The sequence below is a fragment of the Asparagus officinalis genome, chromosome 6 (genome assembly GCF_001876935.1).
Source record: "Asparagus officinalis chromosome 6, Aspof.V1, whole genome shotgun sequence".
In the NCBI taxonomy this organism is placed as follows: domain Eukaryota; kingdom Viridiplantae; phylum Streptophyta; class Magnoliopsida; order Asparagales; family Asparagaceae; genus Asparagus; species Asparagus officinalis.
In genome coordinates, this window is record NC_033799.1 from 74,394,320 (window position 1) to 74,407,473 (window position 13,154).

At 39.7% G+C, this 13,154-nt stretch overlaps 1 protein-coding gene across 1 annotated transcript; it reads left to right on the plus strand.

The window, feature by feature from the left end:
• On the plus strand, positions 7,089-12,831 carry LOC109844387 (CSC1-like protein ERD4). Its single transcript, XM_020413394.1, has 6 exons — positions 7,089-7,480; positions 8,672-8,823; positions 9,037-9,342; positions 9,658-10,502; positions 11,195-11,450; positions 12,142-12,831. The coding sequence occupies exons 1-6, from the start codon at positions 7,210-7,212 to the stop codon at positions 12,517-12,519; spliced, it is 2,208 nt and encodes a 735-aa protein (XP_020268983.1). The 5' UTR covers positions 7,089-7,209; the 3' UTR covers positions 12,520-12,831.

Here is a 13,154-nt window from a genome sequence, read left to right on the forward strand (position 1 = left end):
TATTTTCCAGTATTATCCGCTGCTTTCACGGGAACCGAGCAGCGTCGTAACCGTTGCTCGCTCGACGTTCAAACGGTCAGAAACGTACCTGTCGGCAGCGCGAACGTCGCCGCCACGTGTCACCTCGAGAGGTACGTGCTACCATCGCGGGGCCCACGGAGAACTCGGACTGCGGGAGTGCACCCCTAGGGCGTAAACTTCTGTGGACGGAACTGCCCTCCTTTTGTCTTCTAGCTGGATGACGAAACTAGCCCTCGTAGATATTTGCAAGGGACAGGGTTATTTGTGGTTACGCGTTTCTCCCTGGTTGTAAAGTTGGGGGCAAAAAGAAAAGTGCTTTATTAACGAATGTGCAATTATCATGATTTCTATATGGTCCACATTTATGGATAAGAACATGCTTCTCCAAAATTTTCTTTAAAATGGGGAAGCAAAAGTCATATTCTCCAACTAATTTTTACACCAACTCCAACAGCTTCCCCATTTTGAAGAATCCATTTTTTTCTCCAAAATGTTAAAGAATGCTGCAGATTTGGGGAAGCTTCCCCATTTTTTCTCCTCCATCCCTATTTTGGGGAATGAGATGGGGAATCTGTTGGGCCAAAAACCTAACTAAGAGCATCTCCAACAGCTTCCCCATCTTCTTGAAATACTCAATTTTGGGGAATATAGAGTTTTTTTTTGGTCCAACAGATTCCCCATCTCATTCCCCAAAATAGGGAAGAAGGAGAAAAAATAGGGAGCCTTCCCCAAATCTGCAGCATTCTCCAAATTTTTGGGGAGAGCTTTATTATTGTAATAAATGCGATTTTTCAAAATGGGGAAGCTGTTGGAGTTGGAGCAAAAATAATTTGGAGAATATGACTTTTGTTTCTCTATTTTGGAGAAAATTTTAGGGAAGCTGTTGGAGATGCTGTAAATTCACCAAAAATGAGAAATGAGGAAGCTGTTGGAGATGCTCTAAGGGGCTGTTTGGTTAAAAAAAAATTCTCTTGAAAGCCTGCTAAAATATCACTTTTTTGGCAGGCTTTAAGTAAAAACGCCTCTAAAAAAAGGATTTTGCTTGAAAGCCTGCAAAAAAGTGGTACTTTTTACATTTTTGACAGGCTTTCAACAGTAACTTTCCCTAAAAAACAGGGAACTAAACAACCCCTAAACCTCTATAGTTTTACTATTACGGATAGAGCCACAGTTTGCTCATGGTGTAGATATACCTCCTTTAGTGTTTTTTTTTTGACTCTTCAAATGCTCAAATGGATATTTCACTACAAAACATTATCCATAACCATATCCTATCGGTTATGTTGAGACGGGCGGCGGCGCCGAGGAACCAAAACAAACGCCGAACAAAGAAGACCAAAAACAATCAAATATCAATGCACAAACACAAACACCAATTTTAACGTGGTTCGGCAATTGCCTACGTCCACGGGGCAAGAAGGGTGTGGGTTTCTACTAATAGAGAAGGAGAGTACAAATTGAGATTACAAATTGCTCAAACGAACCAACTAATCTCACCAACAAATCTCTCAACATCTCAACCAATAACCCTAACCAATAGCTCAGAAAGATCTCTCTTTTCTGTGCTCCAAAAACCCCAAATATGCTCCTCCAAAACCCTCAAATCGTATTGGTATCTATACCAAAACAGAAGCCCAAACAGACTGCAAATAGGAACTTGAACTTTCCAAAAAACCCGTCATAAGTCGACTTATCAGTCTGCATAAGTCGACTTGGCAGAGCGAAAAATGACAACTGGAGAAGAGTTCATAAGTCGACTTGTCAGACCTGATAAGTCGACTTGCCAGAGCCCAAAAATCAACAATCCACAGCAGATCGTAAGTCGACTTACGACACAACATAAGTCGACTTATGCCTGTGCATGAGTCGACTTATGACCAAAAATCTGCTTTTTCCAAGTTCTTCTCCACAATTCTCCACCTCGGCGAAGTTTTCCCAAAACTGAGCCGACACCAACCAAACAAATGCCTCACATGTTGAGACCCTCTTCCCCAATATCGCCGACGGATCTGCAACTGATAGCGGCCCCAAACTGATACAAATCAAACACCTCCATATGAGGTGAACCAATGACCGTATCCAAATCATGTCCACCAGCTGCAACCGAATCCAAAACCAATCCATCATCTGCATCCGAAATCAAATGATTCTCAATCCGTGCCACGTCAGCTGGAATCCCAAATGATGCAGTATGATCTGGAGTACGTGGAGTAATCTCCACCCAACGTGGAGTAGCATCACTCTCCACCTGCTGCGATATCCAAACGACCTGATCAACACTCTCCACCTGCCGAGAGTCAAAAGTAACATACCTGCTCAGAACAAAATCAAAAGCTCCCAAACGATAATCAACTGAGCCTCTGAACCCCAAACACGCAATCGGATCAAATCTCACATCCTCGATGTGACCAAATGCTGGATATCCAAATATCCGACGCAACCCAAAATCTGAAGCAGCTCCACCAGATCCAATAACTCCTAATGCAGCAGTCGGCGACCTGTGACTAAGATGACCCAAATATGTCGAAGCTCCAGAACCAATGCTCGACAACCAACGCCGATCCTCCTCCAGAAAGGAACGACCCATCGAAACTGTCATCTCATCTCGTCACCCCAAAATCTCTACACCAATGAAGTGTCTCCTATTGCCGTGAGCTCGGCACAAACGCAAGAAAGGACCCCTACCAAATCTAGAACAACGAGTTACCTTTCTGCCAATACACTTCTTCCAATTGTTGTTGACTTCTAGGACTTTACACCAACGGGAACTTGTCGCGACCCAATAATGCCTAGAACAATCATCAACTGCGGAAACTAAGATACAATTACCTCCCAATGATGCCTCCTTGGAAGGCCCTCAAATGCCTGACTGAACACCTCCTAAAAGACCCTTTGCTCGATGGATAGGAATGCCAAGCTCCACCACGGTCTTGCTCATCCCAATATGCTCACAGGACTTCAATCTGCAGGTCATAGCACTCCTCAACAACCAATGCACGGCATTACCAATCATATACCCCAGCACCAAACAATGCCACAGTCTAGCCGAATCAGATGAAGTCGTCATCTCCCTATCAATCATCGTGCTTCTAAGAAAATAGTACAAATTACTCCTTTTGACGCCCTTCATCACAATCATGGACCCAAATGTAACCTTCAAGCGTGCATCCGCCAAGGTCACCCTATAGCCTGCTGCCTCCAAAGCTCCAAGTGAAATGATGTTCTTCTTCAACTGAGGAACGAACCTCACTCCAACCAACTCCCGAATCACTCCGTCACTCATCCTGATCCAAACGGTACCGATACCACCAATAGAGCATTTGTGATCATTCCCCATGAGCACGAAATCCCCTCTTTCCAACTCCTGAAAGCTGGAGAACCAATTCCTTCTAGGGTAAATGTGGTATGTAGCCCCCGAATCCAACATCCACTCTGTATAGTAGACAACACAAACTGACGGCAGTGCAGATAATGAGTAGCCCAAAGAATCCGAATCTAAATCGTTGCCACTAGCCTTGATAACATTCGCCTCTGAAGCTTGAATAGCTTTTCCCGTATTCTTCCCGGCTCGATCAACTAACTTTAGGCATTCGGCTTTCTAATGTCCATCCTCTTTGCAAAAGGCACACTGATTCTTACGAACTCCAAGATGTGCCCCTCTAGACTGCGACCTCCCACTACGGTTTGGACCCTTTGCTCTTGCGACCAACGCCCTCGCTACCGGCTCAAACGAAGTCTCCTTATCCTTCTTTCGAAGCTGATAATTCACAAGTGCAGCGGTGACCTCACTATACGAAAGAGATGCCTTCCCATTAATAAGAGTAAAAACGAAGGTCTCATATTCCTCGTCGGGCAAGGAACTCAACAACAACAACGCCTTATCCTCATCTTCAATCACCACATCTACATTCGCCAAATCCGCAAGAAGCTTCGTGTAGTGGTTCATGTGATCACCAATGGAGGTTCCTTTCTTCAACTGGAAGCGGTAAAGCCTCCTCTTCAAATGCAAGCGATTCTCCACACTCTTGGTCAAATACTTGCTCTCAAGGATCTCCCAAATCTTCTTTGCAGAAGTCTCATTGATCACATCATACTTTAGATCTTGAGTGAGACAAGACCTAATCACACCACACGCCGTTCGATTCATCTTTTTCCAAACCTTCTCATCAATATTGTCCGGTTTTCCGTCCAACTCCAACGTATCTTCCAAATTTTACGCGTTGAGCGCATCCATGACTTCGCATCGCCAAAGTCCAAAATTGTTTGTGCCATTGAACTTTTCTACGTCAATCTTCATCGAGTGGATATTCAAGCTTTGGACGGTCTTCACGCCGGAAGTACTGCCCACAACTCCTTCTTTCTCGACCATAATCCTCAAAACACCACCAAACCAATGCGGAAACAAACGAGAAATAGATCCAAAACTGAAAAAGATGAGATTTTTACTAAAAAGACCCCACCTTTATCACCAAACGAAACCCTTGACGAACTTCCAAAGCGATCTACTCCTCCAAATAGCCCAAGCGTAACCTGGCTCTGATACCACTTGTTAAGACGGACGGCGACGCCGAGGAACCAAAACAAACGCCGATCAAAGAAGGCCAAAAACAATCAAAAATCAATGCACTAACACAAACACCAATTTTAACGTGGTTCGGCAATTGCCTACGTTCACGGGGCAAGAAGGGGGTGGGTTTCTACTAATAGAGAAGGAGAGTACAAATTGAGATTACAAATCGCTCAAACGAACCAACTAATCTCACCAACAAATCTCTCAACCTCTCAACCAATAACCCTAACCAATAGCTCAGAAAGATCTCTCTTTTCTGTGCTCCAAAAACCCCAAATATGCTCCTCCAAAACCCTCAAATCGTATTGGTATTTATACCAAAACAGAAATCCAAACAGACTACAAATAGGAACCTGAACTTTCCAAAAAACCCGTCGTAAGTCGACTTATCAGTCTGCATAAGTCGACTTGGCAGAGCGAAAAACGACAGCTGGAGAAGAGTTCATAAGTCGACTTGTCAGACCTGATAAGTCGACTTGCCAGAGCCTAAAATCAACAATCCACAGCAGATCGTAAGTCGACTTACGACACAACATAAGTCGACTTACCATAAGTCGACTTATGCCTGTGCATGAGTCGACTTATGACCAAAAATCTGCTTTTTCCAAGTTCTTCTCCACATGTTATACATTTGAGTAACCATATTCGTATCCTAACGGATACAGTTGCATATATTTCCTCGGATACCGATACTGTTTAGCATCACTAAATATCAGTCAAAGGCCTTTCCTCAAAAAAGAAAAAAATAATATAAAATGTGTGACATTTTTTAGTCCACCGCATAACATCCATGCTATTATTTAAAAAGCTTTCTTCCCGCTACAGTGATTTTGTCCTTCAACTCTCTTTTGTTGTTCCTGTATTCTGAGTTTCTCATCACGCTCTTTTTTGTCCTTTCTCTGTTCTCTCTTACTGATTTGGTAAAAATAACATACATGATACCCGTTGCAAGAAAACCTCATCTAAAATGGCAGCTTCATGTTAGGACCAATGTGATTACTTTTTGGTAATATCACTACTTTCAGCTTTAAAAAAGCTCAAGATGAATAGAAAACTAAGATTTTTTTGTTTTATAAGATCCTAGGTTTGCTTAATTTTATATTTAAATCCCTAAATTTTGATATCTTGAATTCATAACATAAAATTTTAAGTTATTTACAAACTAGACATTTTTTGTTTGAATATAGATCCTCAAATCACTAAAACTATTTGTTTCGTTAAATAGAAATAAAAAATATATGTCCTTCTATTCATTTTCTACTGCATGTGCATTGCCCGTGCAAAGCTGCTAGTCCTTATAAACTACCGAAAAAAATATATGTCCTCCGAAATGAGGACTCATCTCATTAGAAGTAGGGTTGAACACAGGGGGCGGGTCAGCCCACAAGCCTGCTCGCTTGTCTCGCTCTTGAGCTTGTCTCAACCTGGCTCGGCGTGGGACGAGGCTTGATTAGGCCTGCTATAGTAGCGGGCTGCGGGTTCGTAATGGGGTGACATCTAAAAACAAGCAGGCCGGGAGCTTGCTCGGCCCACCGAGCCTAGAGAGCGAGCTGGGCCTAAATGTAAGTGGGCTGGCCCATTGAACCCGGCCCATTGGCTCGCATAAATTTTTTCCCCTTCATTATTTCACCAGTTAATCCCTTGAACCTTTGCCTTTATATAATACACTATGGGAGCACATAAGAGGTGACAACTGAGTCCGAGAGGATGTGTACAATGGCCCCGCTATCCAAAGGTGTCTTTTAAGGACGTGCGGCTTTCTTTGATAACGTGCGGCTTTCTTTGAGGAGGAAGACAGAGAATGAAGAAGATTGAACTCTATTACGAGTTGACATATGTTCTCTATTTTTATTTGCTTAAAGTTTTTTGTAATTTATTCCTATATTTTTAAAACAGTGGAACAATTAGTTGTTGCCCGTGGAGTAGGACTTGTTCTAAACCATGTAAAATCTTTGCGTTTGCGATGTTTCCCTCTGTCATTCTTTACACATATACAATTTTACTTAATAAAATTATTTTTTATTTCTATAATAGTTGCATTGTTAGTTAATTACATATAAATTTTAAGTGTTAAATAATGCTTAAAAGCTATTTACAAAACTAAAAGCCATTTACCAAATCTAAAAAAATAAAAGAAATAAAACATGGTAGGTCGGACGGGCCGGTACGTGTCATGACTCGTTTTGCTTAATCTTGTCTTGCGAGCGGGCTATGCTGAGATCTAAACCCGCGAACAAGCGATACAATACGATACACTTGTCTGGCTGAGTGACCACCAGCCAGCTCGCCCTGTTGCCCACCCCTAATGAGAAGCTGGCTTTTCAGAGTTACTTACATAATATGGTGTGAGATCCTTGCTGTTGTACCTGGACAAAAACGTCATTTCCTCAAAGCAACAAATTCATGATCCTCATCCGTAAGGTCAAATTAGTAATTCTGGCACCATCAACCTCGCTGTAAACTGAGCCAACCGCATAATAACTATTATTAAAACTCACTCTCTCTTCCTTCTCTCTAACGGCTACGCCTTGTTCCTCCTCCATTTTTCATCTAAAGTCCTCAAAATAATTCGCTTATAAAATCCAAAAAAAAAAAAAAAAGAAAAAGAAAAAAAAAAGATGGATTTTAGCTCGTTCGTAACATCGTTAGCGACGTCCTTCGTGATCTTCATCGTGTTGATGCTTGTATTCACCTGGCTGTCGAGGAAACCGGGTAACGAGGTGATTTACTACCCGAACCGGATCGTTAGGGGTTTGGATCCGGTTGAGGGGAGGAGGAAGACCCGAAACCCGTTTACTTGGATCAAGGAGGCCGCCGGCGCCAGCGAGGCCGACGTCGTGGCCGCTGCCGGAGTCGACACTGCGGTGTACTTGCTGTTTCTTAGCTCCGGTATACGTCTTGGATTCCCTTTTTCTATTTTTGGCTAATTTTTTTACTGTATAATTGACGAAATTTGCCCTTGGTTTTCTTTTAAATTTCCCGAAATCTAGCGTTCTGGGCTGAATAAGGGAATTAAGGAACCTGAATTGTAGAATACTCAGTGCAAATTGTAGTTTTCTTTTAATTGTAGTTTTCTTAAAATTGGGCGCGAAGATCTTAGATCCCCTTTTGTAGTTTTCTATCTATTTACGGCTAATTTTGTGGGTTGGTACTTTTTTTAACGATAACAATATTTGTACTTTTTGTTTTGTTTAATTTAATTTAATTTAGTTTTTTTCCTGGATTATAATTCATAATTTAAAATTACTATTCGCAACAAGTTATCTCTAATGCTTGTGGCTCGTAGTTGTCTTTTGCAATTAATCGCCCTGATAGGGAAATTGTACGGGATTTCTATTTATATGGGATATAAGTTTAAGCTGGGTTTTTTTAACGTAGTTTTACAAATCTTGGTCCCTTGTTATTTACTTAATTTTTCTATAGTCTCTAAAACAAATCATACTATAAATTTGATACATCTTTTGACGGAATGAAGACGCAGGCAACTAAACATGCGCCTGCAAGACTCCAGTTTTACCTTGTTATGTTCTTTAGTTTTCCAAATTTTAGGATTTTAGGCTTTTAGCTAACTTAGATAAGCGAATTATTAAGCCTGAGTCGTAAAAGTTTGAGTTTTGATGGGTGTTCTTGTCATTTTTAGTTGTCTTATGCAATAAATTATCCTGATAGGAAAGTTTAGTCCTTATTATTTTTCTTTAAAATTTCCAAATTATTGGCTTCAACTGAGTTAAATTAAGGGACTTACTAAGCCTGGAGTGTAAAAGTTCGAACTTTGATATTCGTGCTTGTGTATTTGAGTTGGCTTCCGCATTAATTGTCCCGCGGAGTTCTTTTAAAGTAACTTCAGAATATGGATTATACTAAGAAAAATTTCCCAAGGACCCAAAATATGGGACCAATAAGAGGGACATGTCCCCTCCTATTGGACTATTGGATAATGAGTTGGCTATCATTGATGATGGTCAACACATTATCCAATAGGAAGGTGACATCACTTGTCCCCTCTATTGGTCTCATGTTTTGGGTCCCTGTAGCAAAGCTCTTATACTAATATGGATATTGCGTAATTTGGTGATACAGTTCTGGCGATATTAGTGTTATCGGGACTAATTCTGCTTCCGGTTCTTCTTCCATTGGCTGGAACTGATCATGGTCTGCTGCAAGCTGTGAAAAACGCCGACACATCTGGCAACTTCACCAGGATTGACAAGCTAGCAATGGGGAATATCCAAGTAAGAAACTTTTTCACATATCAGCTGATGCTAGATTACATAAACACATTCAACTGTAGTTTAATAACAAGATGGTACTAAATGACATAGCGTATTTCTTCAAGAATTAAGGAAAGACGCAGACATAAGAAGTTTTGGCTTCTGGTGTTTTTAGAACAGTAAGGAAAGAAGCGGACATAAGGAGACCCTAGTGTTATTTTCCTGAGCAAATAGAAACTCTCTGGCATCTGGAGAATAATCTCTCTCGTTTCTCATATTCTTGTTTTTTTCCTTTTTTCTTATGCATGTGGTTTAGTTGTGACATTCACTGTTTTATGGAGAGCATATAAGCATGCTTCAGACTTGAGAGCAACAGCAAAAACAGTCTCAGATGTAAAAGCAGAGGATTTTACTGTACTGGTTAGAGACATTCCCAGTCCTCCGAAAGGTGAAAGTAGGAAAGAGCAGGTCGACTCTTATTTCAGGGCACTCCATCCTGATACATTTTACAAGTCTATGGTGATTACAAACATGAAAGAGGTAGATTCTTGACTTCCAAGTTTTTTATTAATTGCATCGAGACACTATGGTGTAATTGCACGGGGACTCTAGAGTTTTTTCTTCTACGCAACTAATCCTGAACCTAACACGTGTAATCCTGAATAATTGTAAGTACATGGGTAATCCTCGAGTCTGTTTATTTTTTCCTTCTCAGTTCCTGCTCCAGGGTTACCCACGTAAGTACACCGTACCTCAGGTACCCGAATGTAATTATACTCCTTTTTTTTGTCAGATGCTTTTTCCCTTAGTTTATGTTACATCCTCATTTTCAAACCTTTTTCCCCCCCATCTTAGGCTGATAAAATCTGGGAAGAGGTGGAAGGCTACAAGAAGAAACTTGCTCGTGCAGAAGTTGTATTCGCAGAATCTAAAACTGCAAGCAAACCCGAAGGGACAAGACCCACCAACCGAACTGGCTTCCTTGGTCTTATCGGTGAAAAGGTGGACACAATTAACTATTGCAATGAGAAAATTGACGAATTGATTCTGAAATTGGAGACTGAACAAAAGAAGACCCTCAGAGAGAAACAGCAAAATGCTGCACTTATATTCTTTAGTAAAAGAGAAGCTGCAGTTTCAGCTGCACAAACTCTCCACAGCCAGCTGGTTGATACTTGGGTTGTAACTGAAGCTCCCGAGCCTCGTCAAGTACTATGGGCAAATTTATCAAAGAAATTCTATGAGAGGCAAATAAGGCAGTTTCTTGTTTATGGAATTGTCTTTCTTACTGTCGTCTTTTACATGATTCCCATTGCTTTCATATCTGCGATTACCACCCTTGACAACTTGAGGAAGGCAGCACCTTTTCTTAAGGTGATAGTGGATAGGCCAGCTATTAAGGCAATTTTGCAAGCTTATCTCCCTCAGCTTGCACTTATTCTATTCTTGGCTCTACTTCCAAAATTTCTTATGATGTTGTCAAAGGCAGAGGGGTTACCTTCAGAGAGCCAAGTACAAAGAGCAGCTTCTGGAAAATACTTTTACTTCATAATATTTAATGTTTTTCTTGGAGTTACGATCACTGGGACACTGTTTACCTCTTTGAAGAGCATTATTAAACATCCGAAAGGAATCGTGGACATGCTTGCAAAAGGCTTGCCGATAAATGCAACCTTCTTCCTCACATATGTTGCACTAAAGTAAGACTTTTCATCTATACCCATATGTTGCACTAAAGTAAGACTTTTCATCTATACCCTGCTTTATCAGTCCACTTTGATCTTCTTCAGTCTTTCATAAGCTTTGTTTGTCATAGTATATGTAAGAAGTATTTCAATCTACGTTATCCACTTATCTTTGAAGCATTAGGTTGATGCTTTGATTATCATAGGATGTATCTTATAATAAAGTTGATGATTTCTTTACTCCCGAGTTTTTAGTTTTAACACGCAACTTCAAAGAGTTTTACTGTTAAAGCATACTCCTAACTGAATACAGTATCATATTGTGTATTGAACTTAGGTTGATGGAGATACTAGTGAATTCCTTGGTAGAAGTATAACCTTTTATGACAGGTAAAAAGGAGAGTAGGCAGAACTATGAAAGAGAACATTCCATTATACTGTTCATGATATGCATAACATCTATAATCTGAGGGATCCATTTATGGTAGACTTGTCTATGATGGTTGCTAGCTTGTCTTTAAGAGCTAAGGATTAGGCAAACTGACTGTTGAAGTCACTGTTTAACAGTAACATGAATTCAATTGAAAAACAAAAAATTGGAGTATGATGTTGAGATCGAATATGATACAATGTTAATTATTACATTCCTATGCCTTCTGAACTGTGAAAATTAATGAACACATGTTTCCGTTTACACTTGTTCACAGATTCTTTGTCGGCTATGGACTTGAGCTCTCACGCTTGGTTCCTCTGATCATATTCCATATAAAGAAGAAGTATCTATGTAAAACAGAAGCTGAAGTGAAAGAGGCTTGGGCTCCTGGAGACTTGGGATTTGCGACTAGAGTTCCCAACGATATGCTTATCGTAACTATTGTGCTCTGCTACTCAGTGATAGCTCCCTTAATTATTCCCTTTGGAGCCATCTACTTTGGACTTGGATGGTTAATTGCTCGAAATCAGGTATGCTGAAATTTCTTTTTTTTCTCATAATAATACCTGCAAATTACTAAAATAAGTTCTTTAGCATTACCAATCAATAAACATGTAGGAAATATATATCCGTATTAAAAAGGAAGCACCTTACAGTGAACTAGCTTAAGAGGGGTAATTTCTTGTACTACTATCAAAATGAAGTTGATAAATAAAACAATGAATTTTATTTGTTGCTTGATATCATTTGCAAAATCCTACTACTACTTACTGACAAAAGTTCACAAATAAGTCTTGCCTCTTCGTTAACATGCCCAGACCATCAAGTTGAAGTTGATAAATGATCACAACAATGCTATATATTGCTTGACATTACTTGGAGAATTTAATCAAATATGCAATAGTGTGGTACTTACCTATGTGCAGTTAACTACTAAGAGTTAATGAAGAATGAAAATGCTACTATTATATGAAGAATGGAAATGCTACTACTGGTCACACTAATACAAGTTCACAGCTTCACATGCTATCTCTTCATTGAAATGCCTTGTCTTTAAAACTAATCTTAGGTGGAAATAAGTATGTGACCTCAGTAACACAAATCGACAGAACAAACATAAGTATTTGGAATGATAAAAAAAAAAAAGATAATGCTAATATTCTGTCGCATGTAATCATGCACAAGCATAATCACTACGATATCTTATTGAAATTATGGCAGGCACTGAAAGTTTATGTCCCTTCTTATGAGAGCTATGGTCGAATGTGGCCTCACATGCATGCAAGAATAATGGTAGCTCTGATCATATACCAAATCACGATGTTTGGCTACATCGGGTTGAAGGAATTCTACTATGCTTCATTAATTCTTCCCCTCATAGCAATGTCCTTCGTCTTTGCTTATATTTGCAAGAAACGCTTCTACCGAGCATTTGCCTACACTTCTCTTGAAGTAGTAAGCCGAGGTAATAAGGAAGTTCATAGTCTTGAATCTGTCTATACTTCATATATTCCTGATAGCTTGAGGACTCAGAAGCCTGAGGATCTTGAATCTTTCGAAGATGCGCAATCTCAAGCGTCAAAATCCACAACATTTTGATGTGACGAGGTAGCTCCAAGCTCAGAACCTGTATTTGTAATTAGTAGTTCTATTTTTAGGATTATCTTGCTGTTCTAATAGTTGTGTATCTATTATTAGACCAATTGTAGCATTGTCCTAGTGTTGATTGTTTGTATTGTTGAGGTTTCTATCCTTGGGTTTGAGTTTTTAGGTTTTATTTTTATTTTTATTTTTAATTAGCCCTTTCTTTCAGTGATTATTGTTTGTGTTGTGGGGATTATCTCATGTTGCAATTTTTTTTATAATGTTCCATTTTTCTATGTATGTGAGAGACGATGATTTTGATTGTTATGCTGCTTAATGTTGCTTTAGTTACCTTTTGCACTTTGTGCGTCAATCAGACATGTTCTGTTTGCTGTAAATTAAAATTAATAAACATACGTTGTGATCCTGACTTTCTTTCCATTATACCACGATATTAGCACATGAAATCGCAGCAATCTCCCTCTTCAAAGCATACATATCTCAGTCTTCATGCATGAGACTCCAAAATTAACTTTACATTAGAAAGATTTAGCAATGAGAAAGAACACAATCTCTCTTTTATACCCTTTTAAATGAAGCTATGTTTGTCAGGTACTTCTCTGTACCCATATTGGATACGTACCTGTTGA

What these genes read in the sequence shown, in the direction of transcription:
- LOC109844387 (XM_020413394.1), top strand. Translation starts at nt 7,210, where the DNA reads ATGGATTTTAGCTCGTTCGTAACATCGTTAGCGACGTCCTTCGTGATC. An exon ending in TGATTACAAACATGAAAGAG is followed by an intron (nt 9,343 to 9,657) that starts GTAGATTCTTGA and finishes CCCCCATCTTAG; the next exon opens with GCTGATAAAATCTGGGAAGA. An exon ending in GGTTAATTGCTCGAAATCAG is followed by an intron (nt 11,451 to 12,141) that starts GTATGCTGAAAT and finishes AAATTATGGCAG; the next exon opens with GCACTGAAAGTTTATGTCCC.